At 50.7% G+C, this 25901-nt stretch overlaps 1 protein-coding gene across 1 annotated transcript in view; it reads left to right on the top strand.

Annotated features, from left to right (window-relative positions):
• Positions 1 to 7014: 7014 nt before the first annotated feature.
• Positions 7015 to 25901, top strand: part of DLGAP3 (DLG associated protein 3) — a 47704-nt gene continuing 28817 nt past the window's right edge. The window contains exons 1-5 of the mRNA XM_054691493.1: positions 7015 to 7049; positions 17743 to 17825; positions 19281 to 20438; positions 24534 to 24739; positions 25087 to 25159. Coding sequence (XP_054547468.1) covers positions 19332 to 20438; positions 24534 to 24739; positions 25087 to 25159 — 1386 coding nt within the window. The 5' untranslated portion in view covers positions 7015 to 7049; positions 17743 to 17825; positions 19281 to 19331. The remainder of the gene's footprint in view (positions 7050 to 17742; positions 17826 to 19280; positions 20439 to 24533; positions 24740 to 25086; positions 25160 to 25901) is intronic.

The following is a 25901-nucleotide window of genomic DNA, read 5'->3' as shown; positions in this document are numbered from 1 at the left end:
CATGTCTTCCCACCAGCCCTTCTCCCCATGTCACAGAAAGAAAAAGTGAGGCTGTGAGGGAGACTCTTGCTAATAAGGGGGTCTAGAGAGGAGAGTGACCTTGTTCTTGGGGTTGTAGCGGAGAGCTGAGGGGAGGTCACTTGGGGACTGGTTAACACATATTATATAAGTTTGCATGGGCTGTTACATGTGAATACATTCAGAACATACTTGTATAAACCTGTACATGCTAGCTGACACATTCATGTTGTTTTACACAGCAGTCCACATGCAAACATACTTCCAAGCATCAGAACATGCTTGTGCATGAATACTGCCTCTACCATCTGCACATAAGGCACCCAAGAAATCTGGGTTTGTGGGGGTGTCCAGGTATGTGGGTGGGGATTTGATCTTTTTCTGATGCAGCTTCAAAGTGTCTTGCTAACAAAGGGCCAGAATGGTCCCAGAGTTCCTTCTTCATTCCAGTGAAGCTCTCAGAATAGGAGTGGACTGGGGTAGTGTAGGGGTCTAAATTCCCAGCTCCCGAAGGCCCCTGCTTCTATGCCCTTTGCTCACAGGTATCCCCTGCCCCCCATTCTCTGTTCTTTCTCATCCTCTCCTCTTCCTGTGTGTAAATATTAAAGAGCTGAGCCTCCAGGGCTGATGTAGACATGGGGAGAGAATGAAATTAAAAAGGATTCCCTCGCCCCCATCCGGACACCTCCACCCCTCCGTCCCCCACTCTTGCCTCCTCCCCTCTTCTCTTTCCCCTCCCCTCACTCAGTGCTTCCACATGTCTCTCCTCCCCCCCAGTCCAGATGGGAGCTGGCTCCTTCAGAAAGGGGGCTCAGAGCAGGGTGTGGGGAGCTACCTCTCTCTGCCTCCCCCCACCACATCTGCCTGCAGGGCTGGGAGCCCCCACGTGAGTATTTCTTTTATTTTTGAGGTAGTGTTTAAGAAGGAAAGTGGTTTTTAGAACCAGCTGTGAGTGGCGTTGAGAGGCTCAGGGCTGAAAGGAGGTGGGTGGGGTCCTCGCTCTCTTTCCTCAAGGGAAGTCTCACGTCTGGGTTTCTTTTCTCTTTTTGGACATAGACGAAAGGGAGGGGTACCAGGTGCCCCCGGTGGGTGGATGGGCGCGAGTGTGGCAGAGGTAAGGGAGAGGGACTTCTTTTCTAGAGAGTGTGTGTGGTGGGTGAGCCTTGCTTTTCTGGCGTCCCTGGTTTCTTGCCCCCTTGAGCCGCCGGGAGCTGTCCCGAGTGCTGAACGGGACTCGCGGGGCCCGGCTCCTTCGGAACTGTCCCGAGTTCTGAATGGGGCTGCGCTGGCAGCTGGGCAGTGCTGGGCAGTGCTGGGCAGTGCTGAAGGCTCGCTAGAAAAATTCTCCCAGATGACCCACTTTCCAAGGACAGAGTCCCTGAGTAGAATGATAGATTTGGGGGTCTTGCCTCTGGCTTTAGGCCTTAGAGTTTTTAGCGGTATTTGGGGAACGGACTTTCTGTGTGAAAGTGCCCCCTCCTCTTTCCTAAACTACCCTGGGGGGTAGTGTGGTGGTAAGGATGGAAGATGATACTGTGTTTTTGAGCTCTCTTCTCCCAAACAGTTTTTAGTGTGACAATCTTGGGGTACTAGCACCAGCGTTTCTCTTACTGGATCCCAGAAGTTCAGGCTCAAATCAGGAGAGCTTAGGTTTGTTGATTAGGCCAGAGGTGGACATAGTTCACATAGGAGTCCAGGATAATTTGATTGACCACGTGGTATCCTCCTGCACACCATACTTTGGAATTCAGGGCTGGGGACAGGGAAATATTCTGCAAGCCTGTTTTATGTTCTGCCTGCACCAACCACAGCTCAGAGCAGCATTTGGGTGAGACTTTTGTTGAGGAGGAAGATTTCCAAGCAAAGGATTAAAGGAGTGGGTGGGGTTGTTCAATGCCATGGAGCTGAGAAGGAGGAGGCTACTGGAGATGGGGCAATGGGGAAAAAAAGCAAGATCTGGGGGAGAAAAAATGTTCAAATTGGGAGTGGGATCCTCATTTCCCTTGGAAGTCTTTTCACCAGTAAGCTAGGGTCAGGGCCAGCTCAGTTTTCTGGGTTCTTACACTCTATCTTCATAACTCTAAAGAGAACACAGCACAGTTGTTTCTCCAGGTCCCTATCCTTGTCATCCCAGGGGGATGAAAGCCAAATGTCAGGACATGCAGATGAGACTGTGGGGGAGCAACAGGCAGGAGGGTTTGATGGCAGCTTTACCTCCCATCCCCAAGGGCACAATCAAATATTCAAATGGGATCTTTCTTGGGGGAGAGGGAGAAGAGGGTTTCCAGGTGATGCTGGGCAAAAATTGGGTGTGGCAAGGATTCAAGAAAAGGGGGGTCTCTAGAGGCCCCAAATTAGCCAGTTCATCCTTTCCCAGATGTAACTTCTACTTAATAAGGAGCCCTTCACCCATCATGTTTTTGATGTAATTCATCAAGATGATTCCTCCCTTCTTTAGCTGCTTGGGAGGAGCTGAGTTTCCCTATGCTGTGGGTGCTGGGAGGTGGTGGGTGTGGGTGTGGGTGCCTGTTTGGGGAGGGGAGGTGTTTGTGCTCCACTCAGCTCCCTTGGTTACATAACAGCTTTGATAAGACTTTACTTTGGAGCTGTTGCTACTGCCTGAAACAGTCACCCCTCCACCCCCACATGGAATGCTGGGTGTCCACCCCCTTTTCCCTGGCCCCTTGGAGAGACCCGCTATTCATGGTCTAGTGCCCCAAAGGCTGCTTTACTGCCAGATGCGACTTCAGTTTGCCATCAGGCTCCCTACCTATCTCCTGTTTTTAAATATTTACTTCCTTTGTCATCTTGAGCCGAGGTCACTCCTTCACATTTTTAAGCCTCCAGGTCTGACCTTTCCTTGGCAGGGCCTTTGACTGGGATGAGAAGGGTTCACTGAACATCATGAAGCTGCCCTCTAGGGAAAAAAGAGACGCATCCTAGGAGGTTTTAGGACCCAGAGATAATTGTGTTACTGTTTCCTCCTCTGCCCAATAGCTGTTTGGGAGTCTGGAAGCAGTGAACCATAGCCAGAGGAGCTGGGAGGAAGAACCTTGCATTGATATTTTCCCTTTTAGAATTAAAAAGGGATGTGCATATGCATGTGCATGCATGTGTGTGTGTGTATGTGTGTGTGTGTATGTGTGTGTGTGTGTGTGGTGGGGGAGACTGCGTCTTGAACAAGAAGAGGTACACCTGCTCTGAGGTATACCTGCTGCATTGTTACCTGCTCCCCAGGTTGTCTGAAGAACTCCTGGTTTCTCCAGGCACAGGATAAGGAGACAACAGAGCCCTTCTTTAGAATGCTCTTTTTTTTTTTTTTTGAGAGTGGGTGGGGCTGGGATGTGTCGGGGAGTGGGGCATAGCTTGCTGATAACAGGAACAAGTTCCCAAATGGAGAAGTGGGAGTCTGGCAGGAATAGAGAGCAAATGCCAACATGAGATGTCACTTGGAGAGAAATGGACTTCTGCTTTGTGTCCAGAACAGAGGTCAGAAGAGGGGCTGGATATGGCTGCGATTCCAATGCTATCTATTTCTGCTTGTGAGTGTGTATGTGAGTATGTATATGTACTCGCACATGTGTGAGTATGATGTGTAAATGTGCATAAACACATGTATGAGTTTGTGAATAGGCGTGGATACATGTATACTTGTATATATGTATGTATGACTATGCATCCATCTATACATGTGACTGGGAAGGCGATTACTAATTAAGCCTATGTGTTTGTGTATGTGTGGGGTGCTTGCCCAGTGAGCACATATGCGAGTGTAAGAATGCATGAGCATAACATGGGGGCCATGCATATGTCTGTGTGAATTAACAGCATATGAATAGATGCACATAAGTTGAGGCATATATGTGAATAAATGAGACAGAATGAAAGGATGAGCAAGGGAGGGAGGGAGGGAGAGAAATTGATTTTGACTGAACATTGGGGCTTTCTAAAGTCGTTTTCCCTCAAGCTTGAACTTGATCCACCCTGATACCTATGACTCTTCTCCAAGAAGCAGGCTTCTTGATGTCTCTCAGCTTCTCATGTCTCTTCCCCACCAGGGACCCAACTCTTCCCCACCACAATTCATTTGAAGGGAGTTTGCAAAGGAGAAACCTATATGGGCCTTGGGGACAGCTGAGTGAGGGAGCCAAGCCCAAGGTTGATCAAATGATTTAAACGCTGTGGTGCTCAGGTGGGAAAAGAGTGTGGTGGTTAAAACATTACTACAGAGGTTTCAAGAATCAAGCAGAACAAATTTTGCTTAGTGACCCCAGTGTGTGCATAAACCTCACACATACAAGGCGTGTGGTAATATGTGTGCATATATGTGTATATGATGTATATTACTCATCTTTGCCTCAATATGCATATCTCATCATAAATGCATTTTGTAACATGCACACGTCTGAACAAATCCAAAGGAATGTATATATCAATACAGGGTTTTATTAACATTTACAGACGTGCTTATATAATATACATGTGAATAAATTATGCAGAAATAGGTGTGTGTATTGGAACGCTGGCTTGGTTGCAGCCTTCAACTGAATACACGTGTACCTCACTCATGCAAGTTAACAGGTCTGCTGATATCTCCTTTCCATCACACGGGCCTCACCCAATGCACCCATTCATTCAACCCATGCTTATTTCTGCCTGTAATGTGTTCCATGCTATGCTGGACATTACAGATGGCCCTTGACCATTTGACTTGATTTTCATTCAGGTAATGTACAATCTAGAGATGGTGAAAGACCTGGAACTAAGTAGGAGATTGTTGAGTAGGAGGCCAGAAGTGTTTGTCGTGGGCAGTGGGGGTCTATGTAAGGGTCAGTTCTGCAGTTAAGTAGGAAAGGGTTTATTATAGGATCCATTGCAAGGAGGCCTTTGAACTGAGGCTTGAAGATTGAACAGCTATTTGTCAGGTGGGCAGCTGTAGGAAAAGGTATTTCAGTGACAGGTAATGTCCCAACTGGTCTTCCTTCTCAGTCGTTGCCAGGCCCACTTCCATAGATTCTTAACACAAAACCAATCAGAGTAAGAGGGGTCAAGCCCTTCCAGCGGCTTTCCATCTCATTAAGAATGAAATCCAGCGTGCTTAATGGGACCTGAGTGACATAAGTGCTGTGCATTAATGTAGCCTCCAGTGACCTTTCTGGTCTCAGGTGCCACCCCTACATGGCCTACCTTGTGGTTCCACAAAGATGCTGAGCGCAGTCCCACCTTAAGGCTGTCACACTAGCTTTTCCATCAGCCTGAAATGCTCTTTCCCAGATACCCGCGTGACTCGCTCTCTCACTTTATTCAAGTCTTTGCTCAAAAGTCACTTTTTTGGAAAGGCCTCCCCCACAGTCTATCTTAAATAGCCCCTTGCTATTCTATCCCAGGAGTGGGGGTATATCAACTTTTTTTTTTATTGCAGCATTTAGCATCTCCATTATTTCATAAATTTGTTTGTCATCTCTATTTTTCCACTGGAATATGAATTTCATGAGAAGGGCAGCGTCATCTGTTCTGTTCACTGCTCTACCCACTGTGTCCAGAAGAGTGCCTGGCTTGGAGGAGGCACTCAGTGCATGTTCGTTGAATAAACACATTTTAGATAGATCACACTGGCACCTGGTGAAGTGAGTGCATTGAGCTGGGGCAAGAGGTGAGGTGAGGGACTAGATAGGGACCTGTTGTAATAGCTTTGGTGAGAATTTAGCATGAGGGTGGCCTAATACAGCACATTGGCAGTGGAGGTGGAGAAGAGGTGCTACAGCATCCAAACACATGCCTACATGCGTGCGCACATGCACACACACACACATGTACACACACACCTGTGCCAGTCAGATCTACTGTCTTAGTTGGGGAAGCCGAAGGAAGAAATGTCTATGTGTATATGCAGCATTTATGTCATGGACACCCTATGACAAGCTGGACACCTTCCAAACCTTGGCTGCTGTTCTCCCTGTCATCACCACCACCCCGCATATGTCTTCTCCTGCCAGCCAGGCTGCAGAGGGCTGCCATGCCTGGGTCCCGTGGTTCCGTTTGTTCGGTGATACAAGACTCTCACTTTAGAACAGCGTAGGGGACAGGGTCCTGCACAGTGGGAAGGGTCTCAGGAAGTCAGCTGCAGAGACTCAGAGACACATGGATAGAGCCATGTGGCCCTGGGAGCAGTGAGGGAGAGAGGAGGGAGCAGCGGGGAGTGACTGTGGGCAGCTCAGAGCCAGTGAGCTCAGGCCTGGGTCACACTTCCCGAGGCCAGATGTGGTAGGGGTCGTTCAGCATCCTCAGACAGCTTATACTGTAAACCCCTGCCTCTTGGTGGGATGGGCAAATATTGGCTTAGGAGGGAGCGGTCCCCCAAAACTGTGATGTGAATTCAAGCTGGGAGGGAGCACCCAGGCTACAGGCACTTAATTTCTAGAGGACAGACTCGGGGGTTGTCGCTGGGAAGGAATTTCTTGAGAGTCTCAACTTGGACTGCTCCTCTCTCCCACGAGAGCATGGCGAGTTGAGCTTGTGGGCATGAAGATGAGACCGCAGGTGGGACCAATCAGCTGCCAGCAGAAGGGACCGAGACTTCAGTACTTGGGGAACCGCACTCGGGGAAGCTGGAGGAGGCTGTGGGAAAAGGAGGAAGAGTTGTGGGTCTGTCCGGCCCGGTGCCATCCCTGACTCTGACTTCTGGTGCCCGGGGCAGTGGAGGGAGGGCGGCGCCGTCGAGGAGGCCTGAGGTGTCTCTGTGTTCTTCCCCCAGACCTGCTCGCCCGCCCCCTGGCTGCCGCACCCCCAGCGGCGGGTGCTAGGGTGCCTTGCAGGCTCCGGGTATCGGGGGTTCGAGTCAGTCTCCTCTTCCCTGTGGACTCGGGGCGGGGGCGCTGCAGCCGCTCCCCTCCCACCTGGGCTGTGAGCGTGGGGGTTGGGCCGAAACAGCCGCCAGAGCCGCCCACCTGCCCGCGGTGTCATGGCAACGACTCTGCCCACGTGGACGAGGAGGAAAGGGAGAAGAGAGGCGAGGAGGCATCGCGACTGACGTGAGGATGGGAGGGGGCGCCTCAGGGTCCTGCATGCTGGGGCCCCTGCCCTTCCCGCCCGGGCTGAGCCTCGCGTCCTTCACCCCAGGGGCCCCAGGGCAGGGTGGGGCTTGTGTCCCAGCCCCAATTCAGAGTGAGGATGTCCTTGGGTGTCCGGAGTAGGGATGACCTTGGAGGGGCCTGGGGAAGATGGGTCCCTGGGGCAAATCGGGCTTAGGCAGGTGCGGACCTTTCCTTTTCTCCCCATCGGGGAAAGTAGGGGTGGTGCCTGGGGCGGAGGGGATGCGAGCCCGACCTACTTCTCCATTTTCTCACTATTTTTCAAAAGGAAAATGACCCACTTTTCAACCAATCAGACGGGGGCCTGTTCCCAGGCTGATTCTCCAAGCCCCCTGCTCAGGCCTCTGCCCCATCCTCAGTCCATTAGCCACGTGCTGGCTTCCTGAGGGAGGCAGGTGCACCTGTCTGGAGGGGCCTTCCCTGCCCTGCGCACTGCTGGGGAGGGGCTGCGCGGACTGGAGCAGGGGTGGCCTTGCTCTGACCAGCCCCACATCCTCCCCACTGTGGGCAGCCTCATTGACAACTGCGGTCCTGGCCACTTTGTATTTCCTGTCTGCCTTCTCCACACACCCCCTTCCCTGGAAGGGCATGGTGGGGGGGGACTGTATCTTTCTTTCTGTCAGTGGATGGTGGTGGGCTGTTCTCCCAAATGCTACATTCCCACAGAGAGCGAAGCTGGCAGCACTGTAGAACCTTGTCTGTTTGTCTGTCTGTTGCCAGAGGTCCTCCCAGAGAACCCCTCCTAGAAGGTTCTGTCTGTGCCTTTCTTCCCAAGCCCCTCCCCCCCTCTAGGATATTGGTCTGGGCCTCAGAGTCCCCTCCCTCCCTCAGCTATATTGGCCTGGGCTGGCTTGGGGGGGTGATTAGGGATTTAATTATTTAGCTTCTCCAGCTCAGTAGATTAATTCCATCCATCACAGGCAGGCTGAGCCTTCTCCCCCTCTCAGGGCTGCCTGGCCAACCCCAGAGGGAGGGAGCATCATTGCTCACCTGGGCCTAATATTGGATCTGGGAACTATGGCTAGAGTTCTTGTTGGGGGAAGATTTGGTACATGACATTGAGTTGATGTGGGTGCCTTAGTATGTGAAATGACCATGCACATCTGTTGTAAGGGGGTACATATGTGGACATGTATGTACAGTTCTGTATCTGTGCAGCTTCTGTGTACACAAGCATCAGTGTCCATTGGATGAAAATGCACGTGTGTGAACCTTTCGGGAGCAAGTGTGTGTGTGTGTCTGTGCATATGGGCGATGATTGCATAGGGGAGAACAATGCCATGGGAATTGTGTTGGATGACTCTGCATGGCTTGGGATGAACATGAGTGTTAGATTATGAGTAAGCAGGCCTTGGGAACATGTATGCCTATGGGGTTGGTGGTGGGAGAGGCCCAGAGGAAGAGACAGGCCCTGGTGCAGGCTGGCCCTGAGGCTGAGTGGTGAGTCAGGGCACACTAGGGACCCATGTGGGAGCCTCATCGGACCAGTTCAATCAGAAAGACATGCTACTTCAGATATGCCAGGATGTGCTGGTGGTTGAAAGTGTTGGACCTGGACTCAGACTTAGATTCAGATCTTTTTTCTACTACCTGTGTGACCTTGGGGGCAAATTTCCTTAAATTTCCAAGCCTCAGTTTCCATATCTATAAAATGGGAGTAATAATGGTAATAACTCTCCTGCAAATGAAAGTTTTGACAACTACATGAAGTGTATGTAAAGCCCTTACTTAATACAATGGCTCTTCAGTTGTGGGTATTCAAAGAGCTGAGCCTTGGACTTCTTAGTCAAAAGATCCAGAGATTATTTGGTTTGAAATGTGTTGTGCTTGAATCTACCCTATATTATCTTCCAAAGAGGGCCTGCAACTTCTGCTTGCATGCCTCCTGGACAGGACACTCTCAGGATGAGTCCCACATCACCCTGGACCAGCGCTGCCTTCTAAGGAGCTCTGATCCAGCTGCAGGGAGCCATTTCCCTTCTGTTTCTCCCTGTCTCCCTCTCCCCCAGCTGAGGAGTACTTCTTGCTGGCTTAGTCACAGACACTGAACTTATCCCAGGTCTGGTGATACAGAGATAGGTCAGATGAATCCCAGTCTTCAAAAAGCTTACAGCCTGCAAACAAATATTAACCCTACTGTTTGAAGTTTGGGACCCAAGAATTGGTAGCAACTGCTGTGCCCTGAGATTAGTGAGGATTCTTAGGGAAGTTCTCTTGGAAGAGAGAAAACATAAACATCAGAAAGGAAAGTTCGGAGGACAGGCCTTCTGCACAGAGGATCTCACCGCCTGTGCTGCTTCCTTTCTCCATGCTTTCTTCCACTGTGGTCCTAGTTCCTGCTAAGCCCAGAGACCCAAAAAGGAGAGCAGGGGCTTAGATATCCTTGAGTTAAAGTGAGGGGTGGGAGGTGCCAGCAGGCAAATGTAGCAGTCAACCAGGCAACCAGTCTTCATGGGGTCTGGGACCCAACACTGGGCTTGACTCCCAATCCTGCGGGAGAGACCCAGAGGAATGAAGAGGTCCAGATGCAGGCAGGGCCTGTCCCAGCTCACACAGAGAGCTCACACAGTGTGCTGGCCCAGGAGCCAGTGCTAAGCTCTGGACTCCAAATGGGAACCAGACATCTGGACCAGAGGGTAGGAAAGATCATGGACCTGGCCTAGTTGAGAAGCTGCTACCCAGTGAACCCTTGCCTTGGGCTTGGGATCCTACCTGTTGTTCTCTGATGACCTTGGCTCAGTTGCGGCAGCATCCTGGAAACCAGGATACCAGCCCAAATCTCAGCAAATACTTACAAATGAAAGAATGTCCTGGGGTGCTGGGGTTGGGAGAAGCCAACATATGTGTCAGTTTCCTTAGCTAGATCAGCTTACTTACTCACTGCCTTAACCTTAGGAGGTAGGTATTTTACCCCTATTTTACAGATGAGAAAATTGAGGCTTAGAAACAGGAAACAAGTTTCTCATGGCTACTTGAGGAGACTGATATAATGGGTAGAGGGAGGTAATTGTCTTTCCAGCTCCCAACAATAAGGCCACTGGGCTTTCCCTCCCAGACCCCTGGAGTTGGGCAACCCTGGCTGCAGGGGTTTGGGGGCACGGGGTGTCTGTGAGGCAAGGGCTTCTAGTTTTCTCAGATGTGTCCATTTTCGGCCAGCAGAGCTACTCTGTTGTCTTCAGCATGAGAGCATGCTGGAAGTGGGGAGGTCTTCAAAAGAAGCCCAGGCAAACAGAGAGTCCTGGATGAAACATGGAACAAGTGAGTTTTCAGAGTACCCATTTCTGGTCCAAACCTGACTCAGGTGTGGCTGCGGCACCTGCTCGGGGCTCATGAGTACCCCTCCCATGGGCCCTGGTGCAGATCTCATGCACAGTGGAGTAGAGCCCTCAGCACTGCACTGGACATTGGACCTGCGTTATCTTAATCCTTGGGACATCACTTTGAGGAAGAAACTATTCTTTGAAAGTTGAGGAAACTGAACTTGAGGTGAAGGAACTTGCTTAAGGCCACATGTTTAGTAACAGCTGGACCTGGGATATGAACCCATGTAGCTTAGTTCAAGACCCAGAGCCCATGTCTTTTTCCCTAGCATGAGAGGGTGAGGCTTCTCAGGCTGAATTGTATTTCACAGGGTCTTTGGGACCCTGAAGAAGGAGGGAGGAGTCTAAGCTTAGCTTCTGATATCTCTTGATCACCTGCTGCCCAGAGAGGACCTGGGTCCCAGAAAGTCTCTGAGGAAGAGAGCTACTCGGGGCCTGAAGTTCCATCCTTACAGCCTCATTTTCTTTTTTGCAGTGTGGGGAGGGTCACTGATTCTCCTTCCCCCACCCACTAAATTTCTGTTTTCCTGCACTACTTTCCTTGAACTATGCAAAGGGACCCATCTGGAGAAATCCAGGTGTGGCTGGAAAAGAATCATTTTTACCTGCCAATCGAGGACTAGATAAACATGATGAGCAGGGCTGGGATTGGAGGCTGGGTTTCAAGTATCAGTCCTCAAATACGGTGTCCCTTTCCCAAGCCTTCGGGAGGCTGCAGGGCAGGCCCTTTCAGGGGCTGTGGTGCACAAGAGCAGAGTGGGTCGGGGCGACCAGTGAAGACTTTTATTTATGTAATAGATTTCTTCTGAGCACTTGTTGGCGCCAGGCATTGTTCTGGGCACACAGAATACGACAGCATCTGAGGCCGACACAGCCCTGCCCTCCTGATGCTTCTGTTCTGCTATGGGGAGATGCTTAACGATGTTGTGGTCAACAGTGGACCCCCCTCCACCGCAGTGGTCCCAGTTGGCTACACCGTGTGGCCTCAGTGCGTTGTGAGCTAACTGTCTCCATTTGTGTAATTACACTCTGTTGTTTGCACAGTGGTGAAATTGCCTGACGAGGGATTTCTCAGAACATATCCCCATCAGTAAACAATGCATGACCATAAAATAAACATGTAATAGATAAAATAATTTCAAAAAGCAGTAAGTACCAAGGGCAATGAAACAGGGTGATAAAGAGTGTACTTGGGGGATGGGGCTCAACTTTACTTACTGAGTGGTCAGGGAATGCCTGTCTGAGCTGAGACCCGAAAGATGAGACAGAGGAAACCATGGGAATATCTGGGGCAGAGCGTTCCAGCCGAGAGAACATCAAGTGCAAAGCCCCCTGAGGTGGGATTTTTCAAAGAGATTATAGGTAGTGTGTGTTATTCACAGGCTGAGCACTGTCCAGTGGGTCAGGAGATGAATTTAGACTTGGATCTGCCTAAATGTCTTGAATGTTTGGAGCAGCAAGCCTATTTTCTGTAAAATTCCCACCCTAAACCCCTAGGAAGATTTGATTAAATACAGTAATAAAGGTGAATGAATAAAACCCATTCCTCCCCTCTTCTATTCTGTTCCTCTTTCCTTCTGCAATTCTGGCACAGTGAGGGTAGGGTAAGGAGGCTTTCCGCTGGGCTCCTAGAGGCATCCAGCACAAGGCCTGGTGAGTCTTCAGTGGCAAGACTGTTTTCGGGAGACTGAGTCAAGATGGCCACAGAGGCTGGACGCAGGAGGAGACAGGGAGGTGTGGAAGGAATGCCTCTCCATGGGCATAAGAGTGAGGACTAGAGGCTCTGGGTTTAGGGCCCCCCCATGGCTAGTGCTTTCATGGTGAGTATACAGGCCCACTCACCCAACCTACTGTCAGGTCAGGGGGTGGTGGAGGACTTGATAGAGAGGCTGAGGCAATGTCCTGGCCTTTCTGGCTACATTGACACAGGGAGAGGGGAAGGGTAGGTAAAGTCTGAAGTTTTGGGGCCCCAAGGACATACATGGCTCACCTGCCAGCATGGAGGGGCCTGGGCCTCATTTGCTGTAAGTTCTGTTATGTTGGGACTGGTTTGGAGATGACTTCATGGGCTCAGTGTGAGGGGATGAGATAGGCTGATCCCCAGCCAGAGAGTCACTGCACCTTTGCTGACACCTGGATCATCATGTCTTTCCCCCACACAGCTTCGTGGGCAGGAGTGAGTCAGTTAACATTGGATTTTTGAAGTATTTGTTTTTGCCCAGACCATCACTTTATGCCAACCTCCAAGACACTGGCCTTTGTCAAACACACCCTGGATCTCTGGGTGCCTGGGTGTGGATAATCTTGAGTGAGAATGGCTTGTTCCCCAGAGGATACCTTTGATCTTAGGTGGTTGTCCCAGAGAAGTGAAGTGACCTATCCAAGGTCACACTGTAACTCAACAAAACCACAAGGGATTATAGCTACCTTTATTGAGGATTCACCTTGTGCTACTTCTGAGGGACTCATATGCTTTTGCTTGTTAGCCATCACATCATTAATACCTTTCTAATGGCCTCAGTGTTATTCCAGTCATACAGATGATAAAGGAGAGTCTCTTGCTCAAGTAGATAGAGCTAGTTAGCGAGTGGAAAGGGATTTGAACCCAGAGACAGCTACATTGATATCTGCTTTGATGCAAGGAGTTTGTGAGTCTCCTAGGAAAATCAACTGATTTGGCTAGGCAGGGCCCTGGGGGAGAGGAAAAAAACCAACAACACTGACTCCTTCCTCTACAGCCCTTTTCCTTCCCCCATCTTCCATTCTTTTTCTGGAAGGTAATTGCTTGGGGCAGTGACAACCTCCTGGCGAATCACACAGCTGGTTCCCCAGTGAGATTTGTAACAACAACCCTGCCAGCCTGGCAGCCCCCAGCAAGTTCCGGTTTAAGAAACTAATTGCTGGATTGTGTAGTTGGTGCTAAATTGGGTAATTTCTTGGTGACGGCATGTGTGCCACTTCCATTCCCAGATAGATTTGAGCTACATCAGAGAATTTGTCATTCACAGCACCCTCCCAGACTCCTTCACTCCCTGCTTCTTAGCCAGCCACCAGCAACTGCAAAAGTGGCTGTTCCCCTGGGCTCAGCAGTTCACCACCTGGGCACCTCTCCATGTCCTGGGATAGTGGAGAGCTCACTTGGTGCAGTGAATAGGGAAAGTAACCAACCAGCACCCAGAGTTGTCGTGGGGCTTCGGGGAGCTCCCTGCATTCTGTACTTGTACTTGGAACAAGCTCAGGGCTTACCATACAGGGGAAAAGGCTAAACCACTCTCTGGTTAGTTCTAGAGTACGTGGTACTTTTTTTTTCCTTAAAAAAAAAAAAAAAACAACCAAATTCAGTTTCATTATTGTGTTTACTTCAGAGTGACCTTTCATAAATTTGACTTCTCTGGGCTGGGAGCACAAGCAAGAGAAAAGCTAAGGCATTCTAGCTTTGCCACCAACTCAGTGTGACCTTGGGTAGGCCAGTCAGCCTCCATCAGCCTCAGTTTCTTCTTCTATAAATTGAGAGGGGGAATGTTATCCCTTAAAATAGTTGGGGGAATGAAATAAAATGTCATAAGTGAAAGGATCTTCTTTTTTGTAGCTCATATTCACTTGACAAACTCACATGCCAAGCATGATCCTAAGAGCTGGGGAGAGCATGGTGAATATGATCTATAAAGTTCCCACACTGACACGGAGCTTACATTCTAGCAGGAGAGACAGACCATCTCTGAATCACGCAGATTGAAGATGGTAATGATATAAGAGCTATATAGGTACATGGTGCCTTGAGAGCACACAGCGGGGGGATCTGACCTAGTCAGGGAGGCCAGAGAAAGCTTCCCCGAGGAAGCAACAGCTGGGCTGAGATCTGAAGGGTGTGTAGGAGTTAGTGAGGCAGAGGTGGGCGGGAAGAGCTTTCTGAACAGGGGGAATAGGCCTCATGATGGGCGGGAACGTGGCAATGCAGAGACTGATCTGGCTGGGGCAGAGGAAGCAAGGGGAACACATTGTGAGAAAGTAGGGAAGGCCAGAGCCTGCAGGCCTTGTTGGACTGGTGAAGGCTACCTTATCCTAAGAACATCAATAAACCAATGAAGAGTTTTAAGCGGAGAAGTGATATGATCAGATTTGCATTTCCAGATGACTGTCTACCTTGGAGCAGTGTAGAAACATAAGCAGGGAGACCAGTAGGAGCTTTTGCAGATGTCCAGGCAGAAGATGATGTTCTGAGGTAGTCAGACTAGTTAAGTGCTCTCTCCTGCAGATACAGAAAATCTGGCCACCAGTGGTTTAATTAAAGGAGTTTGGTTTATCCCTTACTGCGTATTGGCTTGGTGAAAGGCAACTGCTTTTGCTGGTGCCACGCTCAAGGACTCCAGGGTTAGCATTTCTGTAATTTTCTAGCCTTTCTCTCATGGTGATAAAATAGCTGCCTTAGCTCCAGGCATCATGATTGTATTCAAACCAAGAAGAAAGGGAGGGGGTCTCCCTGGTGGTTAAGGGGTTAAGATGCAACCTATGAGGCTGTCTGCTGCCACTGCAGCTCGAGTTCAATCCCCGGGCAGGGAGCTACCCACATGGCACAGCAGACCCCTCCTGACTTGCCCGCTGCTCCCCTCAGCAGTGTATTTCAGTCTATCTGCCTGTTGTGTTCCCCACTCTGTCTCTGGTGAATCCTCTCACCCCCTGCACCTCTGGCCCATACACCGGTTCTTGTATGCATAAATAAATAAATCTTTTTTAAAAAGCTTAAAAAAAAAAAAGAATAAAGGGAGGAAGAACATATCAACATGCTCTACTCCTTTTACCACCAGGGCAAAATCTCTCCCAGAAACCTCATCAAAAATTTTTTTTTTTTGTATAATAGCAGTAGCCAAAAGTGAAAAGTGAATCTTGTGGCCTCTAGTTATATCGGAAAGGGGGAAAGAGGTCAGAGAAGTCAGGAATTAGTTTTAGCTAGTCAGCTAACCATCATCTGGTAGATATGGAAATAAGTGGGTAGATCTATTTTTAAGAAACTCCCTAAGCCTCAGGAAAGGATCACATTATTAGTCTCTTCCCTACTTGTTTATCCTTCTTATCAATGAGGTTTAGTGATGGGTGGTGGAACAATGTGATCATGAAGCATAAATATAGGAGGAAGTCTACATAGTCAAATCTGTATCAGTTAAATCTTTTTTTTTAAAAGAAATCCATAAATTGGACATCTCCTTTTCTCCTGTAATTTGAATTTCATTATATTGTTCACTATTTGGACATGGGGGGTTTAAAATCCAAAATAAAGGTTCACATGAGGGATTGCACTGCCTAATCTTTTAGTTTTGAAAGTGGATTCATATACATCACATCACTGGGTATGCATCAAAACACTGGGAGATAGGGGAGCAGGTGTCATTAGGTGTCACTTGTCTAGTGTCTCATACTTTCAAGTCTCGGAGTTTGTGCTTGTCATTAGTCAACACTGCCTATAGGGTATTGATAGGGGAGTTGGGTATTAGAATATTGGTGAATGGTTTTTCTGGAGAGGAGCAATATTGGCCTAGTATTCTAGTCCTCTGAAACTAGAACTGAGAGAACATGGATAGATATTAAAGAGACTAAAGTTTGATAAGATCTCAATGGAGGCTCAGTGACTTGGCATCAGTGCCTGTGTGAAGTGAGGGGGAGGGGAACCTGGGAACTTTTTTTTTTTTTTTCCATTGGGAAGCTCAGCATGAGGCTCCAGTTTGATGTGACCACAGACAAAGCAAATGGGATGGTCTGGGTTTCTGCCAATGGGGCTTATTGTGCTTTGAGTCTCAGACAAGAGTTCTGCCTGAGGCAGGAGGAGGAGGAGGAGCATGCCATGGATGAAGGAGGGGGTTATCAGAGCTCTTCAAGGCAGGGAGATGCTTCCAGGGGCTTGCCCAACCACTGCTTATGAGGCTGAAGTCATTTCAGCTTCCCCAGAGGAGGACAATGGAATAGAACAGTTGTCAGAGTCCATGGTTGATATCGGTGTGGTCACCATTGTCTCCTTCTAAGCAAGATAACCATTAACCTCTCCAGTTCCTGCCAGAAGGTGGGCCTGAGGCTGGCCATATCTCATTCTCTCCTCAATGGAAGATTCCCAGGAGACTCCACAATCTTCATTGCCTCAATCCCTCAGGGTGAGGAACTTCTTCCTGATGTCTGACTATGTCTCTCCCACTACTATTAATTATGTCCACAAAGCTAGCTCTCTCCCTGACATCCCTGTGTCTAATAATGGCATCATTAGTCTTCCAGTCTCAGCTGCTGCAAACTTCAGAGTCATCTTCCTTTCTGACTTTCTCCCCACCTCTTCCGAATATTTGCCAAACCCTAAATGTCTGCTGGAACTCTCCCAGTGCACCCCTCAGATTTTCTTACTTGTCCACCTCTTCTGCCTTGTTCCCTGCTGTTTCTTCCCCTAGGAATTCTCTCCCACCATGACCTTTGTCTGTGGAATACACTGGCATCTTCTTCTCTGCTCAAACACGTTTCTCTTCCTCAATTTCCCTTTTTGGATCCGATATTGCCCTTATTTGAACTAACCTAACATTTTGGTATCTTTTCAATACAGCTATTTATTCATCCACTTAGTCAACATTTATTAAAGATTTGCTCTGGGTAAAGCCCTGAGTTAGGTAGTGGGGATCCAGGGTTAAATGGGACTTGATTCCTACCATGCAGAAGACCACATTCCAGTTGGGGAGACAGAATCTGAAATGAGACCATTTCAATGCGGTGTGATAGCTGCTTTCATGGTGGAACCCAGGGTGTTATAAAAGCTCAATAGAGAGTCATAACCCAGAATAAGAGTACAGAAAGTCTTTGAGGGAAGTGGGGCTTTATATGAGTAAGTGTTAGCCGGGGGAAAGGGTTGGTGGGTTGGATGAAAGGAGATTCTAGGAGGAGGGAACAGCTTGTGCAAGAATACAGGGACCTAAAACAACTCTGTCATGTGACAGGTTGTTCCCCGTAGACTATAATCTCCCTGCTCACACTGAAATCACCTCTACACACTTCTCTCTCAGTCTTGCTTATGGTAGTTGCTCAACAAATGTTTGCAGAATGAAATCGTATCTGAGGGCAATGAAAATGCAGTGGTTCAGCACCACGGACAGATCACACAGACACCTGCAGTTGGAGGTAGTCCAACCTGTAAGCTCATTAGCATGTATTTGCATAATGAAACCAACTTCATTTCCCTGGGGGTCCAAAGACTCTGCATCAAGGGGGAATCTGATCAGTTTTGGTTTGGGGGGTTGGGAAGGAGACTGTCAAGGCCAATTGCTTACCACCATTTTCTTTACTATCAGGAGCCAGTGGTCCTGAGCCTTCTGAAGTTGAGATTCTGCCTGGCGGTGGGGATCCTGACACCAAGGATGGGACATCCCAGACGGTGAGTGTTAGGAAGGTCTGGGAAATGAGGATTAGATTCGTATTCTCAAATCAGAATCACTTGGATTTGAATCTTGATTCAAAGTGACTCACCCACTTGCCAGCTTTGTGACCTCACCTTTTCGAGCTCAGTTTTCTCATGGATAAATAAGGATAATATCTACACACAGGATTTCAATGAATAGGATTAGACAACATTAAGTATGCATAGTCCCTGCTACATAGCAAGTGCTCAGGAAATAGTAGGAGATGAACTGTGAGCAGGATCTGGAAGAAGTCTGAAACACTGTGGGTATGGGGAAGTAGTGGTGTGGGGGTAGGATGAGTCTCTGAGGTGCTGCTGTCTGGAGTCTTTGAGGCTGTCATACCCTCCTAGTCAGCAGATGGCCCAGGAGCCTGGTCTCTGGTGAAGGAGGGCGCCGTCTGCCAGCTCCTCAGTCCTTGTCCCTCCTGCTGACACCCCCTCCTGCCATAGCTCCTGTATTGGCAGCTCTAGAGTCCTGATTGGAGGCAGTTCTTGCTGAGAGATGACCTCTCTGTCCTGTGGCCGTGGCAAGCCTGGGATGGAGGCCAGGGGCACTGGTTCCAACACTCTCTCTCCATCACCTCCATGCCCTGCCAGCCCACTGTTCCTGGGAGGAGAGACTGACTCCTGGGTTCCAGTTCCAGTTTAGGATCCTGATGCTGCCTTGAACAACCAGCATTTCTTCACTGTCGTTTCTTCTCCCTTCATGACTTCCCCTCCACTGGAATGGGGGTGGTGCTGTGGGGGTAAAAGGCAAAAGGGAAAATTTCACTGGGGAATATTTGGAAGCTGGAAGAGGAAAGAGGAGTCATCTCAGGTTATTCCTTCCTATATCAGTCCTGGGGGCTGGGAGAATGAGCCTGCAGCCAGATGGAAGGAACAGGGTGTGGAAGGGAGGGAGGGGCTTTCCTTCAGAATCCTGCTGGATATGTAGATTTGGGGCCAGTGTTCTCTTTGGTTTCTGCTGCTGGGAGCCGAGACCCTGAAGCCTGGCTTTTCACAGCAGTGGAAGTGGGTAGGGATAGGGCGGAGGTGTCATTCCAGATCAGTTTGCCTAAAGAGAGCTTGTTAAAAGCTAGTTCACCTAATGACTGGTTTCTGTGGAATTTTTTTTTTAAATTGTCTGTTTGGGTATCCTTTTATTTTTGGCTACCTAAGGATTTTTAAAAACCCATTTTGGCTGAGGGCATTTCTTGGGAATAAGTATTTATCAAATTCACAGCATTTGATGAATGATGGTGTTATTTTGTCTCTGTGCTTTTGTCTAGTACGACTGTTTTAAGGACTTTTAAACCCATTTGTGAAAAGATAGTACAATTAATCACAATAAGTGGATATGCATTACTTAAAGGGACACAAGAATACCTGATAAAAGAGTTTTAGGTGAAGTAGTCTGTTCATTCTGAATTCCCTTTCTCCCTGTCTTCCCAGGAGGTTCCTGGGGCCTGGCCCCCAACACTATGAAGAGCCCTTGCTGAGGCCATGAGGGGTTACCATGGCGACCGAGGCAGCCATCCCCGCCCAGCCCGCTTTGCTGACCAACAGCATATGGACGTGGGCCCAGCTGCCAGGGCCCCGTACCTGCTGGGCTCAGGGGAGGCCTTCTCCACCGAGCCCCGCTTTTGTGCCCCGAGAGCTGGCCTGGGACACCTTTCTCCCGAAGGGCCCCTAAGCCTGAGTGAGGGGCCATCGGTAGGCCCTGAGGGAGGGCCTGGGGGGGCTGGGGTTGGGGGGGGTAGCAGCACCTTCCCCAGGATGTACCCTGGCCAGGGTCCCTTCGACACCTGTGAAGACTGTGTGGGCCATCCACAGGGCAAGGGTGCCCCCCGCCTGCCTCCGACACTCCTGGACCAGTTTGAAAAGCAGTTGCCAGTTCAACAAGATGGCTTCCACACACTACCATACCAGCGAGGTCCAGCAGGGGCAGGGCCGGGGCAGGGACAGGGGTCTGGCAATGCCCCGGAGGCCCGAAGCGAAAGTCCCAGCCGCATCCGGCATCTGGTTCATTCTGTGCAGAAGCTCTTTGCCAAGTCCCACTCTCTGGAGGCCCCAGGGAAGCGGGACTATAATGGGCCCAAGGCTGAGGGAAGAGGTGGCTCTGGGGGAGACAGCTACCCCGGCTCAGGCTCTGGAGGCCCCCACACTTCCCACCACCACCACCATCACCACCACCACCACCACCACCAGTCCCGGCACAGCAAGAGGAGCAAGAGCAAGGACCGCAAGGGGGACGGGCGGCACCAGGCCAAGGCCGCGGGCTGGTGGAGCTCTGATGACAACTTGGACAGTGATAGCGGCTTTCTGGCGGGTGGGCGGCCCCCTGGGGAGCCTGGTGCTCCCTTCTGCTTGGAGGCTCCAGATGGGTCCTACCGGGACTTGAGCTTCAAGGGGCGCTCGAGCGGGTCGGAAGGCCGCTGTCTTGCCTGCACTGGCATGTCCATGTCACTGGATGGACAATCGGTCAAGCGAAGTGCCTGGCATACTATGATGGTCAGCCAGGGCCGGGATGGATACCCAGGGGCCGGGCCAGGCAAGGGACTCCTGGGTCCAGAGGCCAAGGCCAAAGCCAGGACTTATCATTACCTGCAGGTGAGGCTTTGATGGGGATGGGAACCGGGTCCTTAGTCCTCATAGTGTTGTCACCTAGGAAGCTGTGGAAAGGGTTGAATGGGAGCCAGTTGTACCCATGATGGAAGGTCTGGAGGCAAGGAGGCTCTGCCCTGCCTCACTGTTTCACATAGAGCCTCTTTTGAGACCTCAGTTTCCCCATTGTGCAATGAAGGGTCTATTCTGATATTGTCAGTGCCAGGAATACTTCTTGATTTACTCTGGACGAGTTGTGCTGGCCTCTGTCTTAGGAGGTGGGAGGCAGACAGAACTGCATAGCCTTCCTGGCTGCAGCTTCCTTCAGGGCTGGAGGTCAGCAGTTGAGAAGCCATTTTTCTGCCCCCAGGCCTTCTCCAAGCCTCCTTTTTGCTCAAATCTGGGTGGTCCAGATATTGTTTGAATATGAAGGTCAGTTATTTCCGGAATGTGCCACTGCTGGCATTTGTCCCTGTGGGGTACCTGCGGTAGGATGGTCTGGGGGGCTTGGAAGACCCCTGGGATCCTGCCCCTGGGCTTTCCTAGGCTGGGGCCACACTGAAATCTGAGCCCCTGATTCAGTGCCATGCCTGTGGGTATTGCAGGTGATAACTGGCGTGCTGTCCACATCTTCTCTCAGCACTTCTGTGGTGTCTGCAGATGAGGCTAGGAGCCCTGATCCCTTCTTATGGAGTCTTCATCCGTCCCACACTCCCCTCTCCATGTTGTTGAAATGCCGTCAGGGGCTCTTCTCACTATTAACCTTCCTCTTCTCTGCTTTAAGACCCCATCCAAAATCTTCTGATGTGTTTTCTTGAGCCCATAGTTTTAGGAGGAAAAAAATCAATACAAGTTCTAGAAGTCCAACAGATTTAGGATTACCCCCCGGACCCCTATTCCACATAGTGAATTTCAGTGAGCATTTCCTGGGGGCTGTGGATCCAAAGATAAAGACACAGATTCTGCTTGTGAGGAGCTTACTTTAGAGGTGGGCTCGACAAGGAAGCAGAGAGAATATAGCGCCAGGTTGGGATAGGGCAGGAGGGAGCCTGGGCACTATGGGAGCAAAGAAGAGGCACTGCCCCACCCGAGGCAATGGTGGCCAAGGTTTGCAGAGCAGATTCTAGGAAGAGCATCCCGTGAGCTGAATGTCTGAGGAGGAGCAAGAATCAGTGGAGTGCAGAAGTGGATTAAGAGGGCACCAGGGAGAGGCTACTGCATGTTCATAGGAATGGAGAGTGGAGATTGCATGTGTCTTTGCGGGTCACTGGCCTTACTGGGAAGCTGTTCACACATTAGGGCTTTCCTGGGTGGGGAAACACCCAGGGCCACAGTGGAAGCAAGAATGGGTGGGAGACCTATTGGGCAGTTGGAGACCTCTGGGTTAATCTTGGATTACCCCTTCTGGGCCCCCCACCCTGGGTAGAGGGGTTCTTTAAACTGGGAATTGAATGGTGCAGCAGAAAGGGCTGCTGAGCAAACCTGAGCTTTCCTGTATGGGAGCCCTCACCATCCCTGGAGCCTTGCTGCCACTCCGCTGCTCCCTGCTGCTTCTCCAGGGCTGCCCTGACCTCCCTGGGGGCTTCCTTTTTAACATGCACCTCACAGTGTCCTGCAGAGGAGCAAGGAGCTCTGCAGTGGCTACAGAATAGGAACCCTGCAGTGTGGCAAAGCGCACCCTGGCTGTCCCATCTGCTGGATTGCCTCTGCTGCTTGTGGCTCCTTTCTGTAGAGTATGGAAGGAGGAGCACCCATTTGGGTCTGGCGACCCAGGGTATCTTAGGGCTGGGCAGCCTCAAGCCCATTTGAGGGGGAGCATTAAGGTGCTGCAGGGACCCTCCAGATAGCCTGGTGCTCTCCTGGCACAGAAGGGAAGCTGGCTCCATCAGGCTAGGTGCCTTTGTTGGATTCCCAACTCTTTCATCGAGACTGTTTCTCTCACTAGACCCGAGGTTTCCCTCAACCTTCTTTCAGAACCTCTCTTTCCCCTTGGAACCCTGGTTCCTTTATGGAGCCACATCTCCCTGTGTTCTCATCTTCTGAGCTTCCATCTTCTCATGAGTCCTGCCCTTACTGGCGGGATCCTTCCTGGGGCCCGCCCCATCCCTGTGTCCTTGTTCTCACACTGATCTTTGTCCCCTCACCTAGCCTCACCCCCAGAGCCTTTGTCCTGTCTGTGATCCCTGAACTCCCTTAGAGTCCTCATGGCGACCCCATTGAACATGTTCTTTACAGCAGGTGTTTTAAATCTTCTTACCTCCCCCAGCCCCTCCCCCGTGCGCCATTTATACCTCATTCTATGCAGTGTTTCGGCCTCCCTGTGATGCGTCTAGATCCCCAGGCACTGTCAGCCCCTTCCACTTGACTTCGAGGAGAAACCAGGACCATCCATCCCAGGCTGATCCCCCCCAGCAGGGCTTGAGCTCATCTCCCCAATACTGCCTCTATCCCTGAACTGTCGTCCCTTCTCCCCCACCTTCAAGGACTGTCTTCATCTTTGCCAGCTCCTTCTCTCATCCTGAAAACATGCCAAGTCTCTCTCATCCTAAAAAAGTCCTTTCTCCACTCACACCGTCCATCTTGTCTTTCCTACATGTCCAGGCTTTTGGAGGATAGACTCCAAGTCTTCATTTCCATCCTCGTCTTTACGAGTCTGACTTCCACACCACTCTCCTGCGAGTGTCCTGGCAGGAGTCACCACCCGTCTCTTGAGAGCTCTCCTTGAAAGCTACCCTCAGTCCTTGTATAGTTCACCTTGACTGAGCCATCACTGTGTGCCCGCCACTCTATTGGCTCATTTATCCTTCCCACCAACTCTGTCATGTGGGCACAGTTATCGCCACCAAATCACAGGTGAGGAAACAGGCTTAGGTGTCAGTTTTGCTGAAGTTCACTTAACTAGTCGATGATGGGGCCAGAATTTGAACATGGATCTACCTAACTCCCAAGCCCGAATTACTAACCTCTGAATGCACTGTGGCATTTGACATTATCAACTCCTTTTATTCTTGAAATGTCTCCTGTTTCTGTGACATGGCATTCTCCTGACTTCCCTCCTACCCCTCTGCCCACTCCTTCTCAGGTGACTTCATAGGCTCCTCTTCCTTTCTCTGCAGTCCCTTTTTAAATGTCAGTGGATCCCTCCCCAGCTTTCGCTCCTCTTTCCCCTGGGCTGTTTCATTCACTCTTAAGGATTCAGCTGCCGCCCAAGACTCCCACATGTCTGCCTCCAGCCCGGTTCTCTCCAGTGAACTCCAGAACCCAACATCCAGCCATCTGCTGAGCAGTTTGCTACCAAACTCAACGTGCTGAACCCTGAGCATGTTCCCTTTCCCCTAAACCCATTTCCCTGGGATTCTGTGGCTCGATGAGCGACAGCTTCATCCCCCAGGTCCTCAGCCAGCAGCCTCCCAGTCATCCTCAACTCCTACCCGCCCCCTCACCCCCCACGTCTAATCAGGCTCACTGATGCTCCTTAACACCTCTCATTTCCATCTCCTCTTCCCCTCCTTGTCATTGTCTTAATTTAGGCCTCATCATCTCTTGCCTGGATAACAGCATCAGCCTCCTAATTGATCTCCCTCCTGGCACTTGAGCCCCTGCCCTGCTCCCGGCCCTCCACAGTCCAGTGCCTGTTTAGACTGTCAGAGTGCTCTTTCTGAAACATAAATCTGATGTCACTCCCCGGCTTAAAACCCTCTGTGGCCTCTTGCAGAAGGGAGGGGGAGAGTGAGAGGACCCGGGTTCTAAGCAGGGTAAGAGATGAAGAAGAAGGGGTGGAGGTGACTGAGTTCAGGTGACACTTCACTGCCGGGGGTGGAATAGACGCAGGTCACTTTCACCTCTGGTCTTCAACCCTTCGGCACTTGACAGCTCCCAGACTCTCACGCAGCCCTCAGTTAAGTACCAAAATGTCCATGGAGGATGGTGAGGCATCTGCTGTAAGGGAGAGGATGACTGAGACCTGCCTCCTGCTCAATTCTGGGTCCCCCTGAGTGTGGGCCAGGGCAGAACGCCACTCACTGGCGGAGGGGACGGAGGGGCCTGGCTTCTAGATTTCCTAGGGAGGAGTCTGAGAGACAGAGACCCCTGTCCCCACAGGTGCCGCAAGATGACTGGGGGGGTTACCCTACGGGGGGCAAAGAGGGGGAGATCCCCTGTCGCAGGATGCGGAGCGGCAGCTACATCAAAGCCATGGGGGATGAGGAGAGCGGAGACTCAGACGGCAGCCCCAAGACATCTCCCAAAGCGGTCGCCAGGCGCTTCACCACCCGCCGCTCCTCCAGCGTGGACCAGGCCCGGATCAAGTAAGGAGTAACTCTCCGCAGGGTGGAGAGTTATGGGGCTGAAGAGCTGACTCTAGGTCCTGCAGGAGATGTGTGCAGTGTGGGTAGCACATGGGTTCTCTGCTTAGGGTTCTGCTGGGGAATCCCGAGCTGCTCCATATAAAGAGGGGGTTCCTGGTGCATGCCCCTGTGGGAGAGTCCCGTTACCCAAGAATATCCTGGGGGATCTCTGGAGGTTCCTGAGGGGTGGAACCTGCTCAGGGCCCCCGGTGCACTCATTCCCCCCTGCCCCCCTTCTCCCTCTCCCCTTGCCTCCCACCCCCCTCAGCTGAGCCTTGTTCTGAATCTGGAATTTTACCCTTTCCCAGCTGCTGTGTCCCACCCCGGATCCACCCCAGGAGCTCCATCCCTGGCTACAGCCGTTCCCTCACCACTGGACAGGTAGGGAGAGGCCAGTATGCTTAAAGGAAAGGGTGGGAAGGGGATCCCACCCACCCAGCCGAGGCCTAAAGTCAGAGGTCTGTCCATGGAGAGAGCACATGTCTGGTTCGGGGGGTGCTGGGAGCCCTGCTTGGGACTCCTGGGGCAGATTGGTAACCCAGGGGGTCACGTCTTTCAAAACCACCGAGTGTTCTCAAAGTGATGAGCTTGTCAGGGCAATGCCAGTTCTCTGAGGTTCCCCAGCCCTGGCCTGATGCTTTTCCAATGCAGCCGTAAGCAAAAGGCAGGACTGAGTGTGCAGAGCTGCAGTGTCAGATGTGCTTGGGGCTTGAGTTCTTTCCCCATCCCCACCCCTGTGGGACCATAAGCCAGACACCCCCACGCTCCCAGCCTCCCATTTCTCATCTTTAAAATGGCAATAGTAGTGATACTTACCTCACAGGGGCTTTGTGAGAGTTCTGTTGATATTTTTTAAATGCGAGTTCCATGTCTAAGTTTAGACCGTCCTCTTGACTAAAGGAGGCAGTGCGGTTTAGTAATTAAATGCCTGAGATGGGTTTGAATTCCCACCCAGCTACTTACCAGCTGAGTGACCTGGGGCAAGTTACTTGACTTTTTGAGCCCCACTTCCCCTGTTTAAAAATAGGCGTCATAATAGTGTTCTTGGCCCATAGCCAGCACACAGTAAAGGTTAGCTATTTTTGCTGTTTGCTGGGGGAAAAGAAGCGATGCAAAAGACTGT

Source organism: Talpa occidentalis, unplaced genomic scaffold (assembly GCF_014898055.3).
Source record: "Talpa occidentalis isolate TD23 unplaced genomic scaffold, MPIMG_talOcc4v2.1 talOcc4.9, whole genome shotgun sequence".
NCBI classification, from domain to species: domain Eukaryota; kingdom Metazoa; phylum Chordata; class Mammalia; order Eulipotyphla; family Talpidae; genus Talpa; species Talpa occidentalis.
This window is presented reverse-complemented; position numbering and strand designations above follow the sequence as displayed.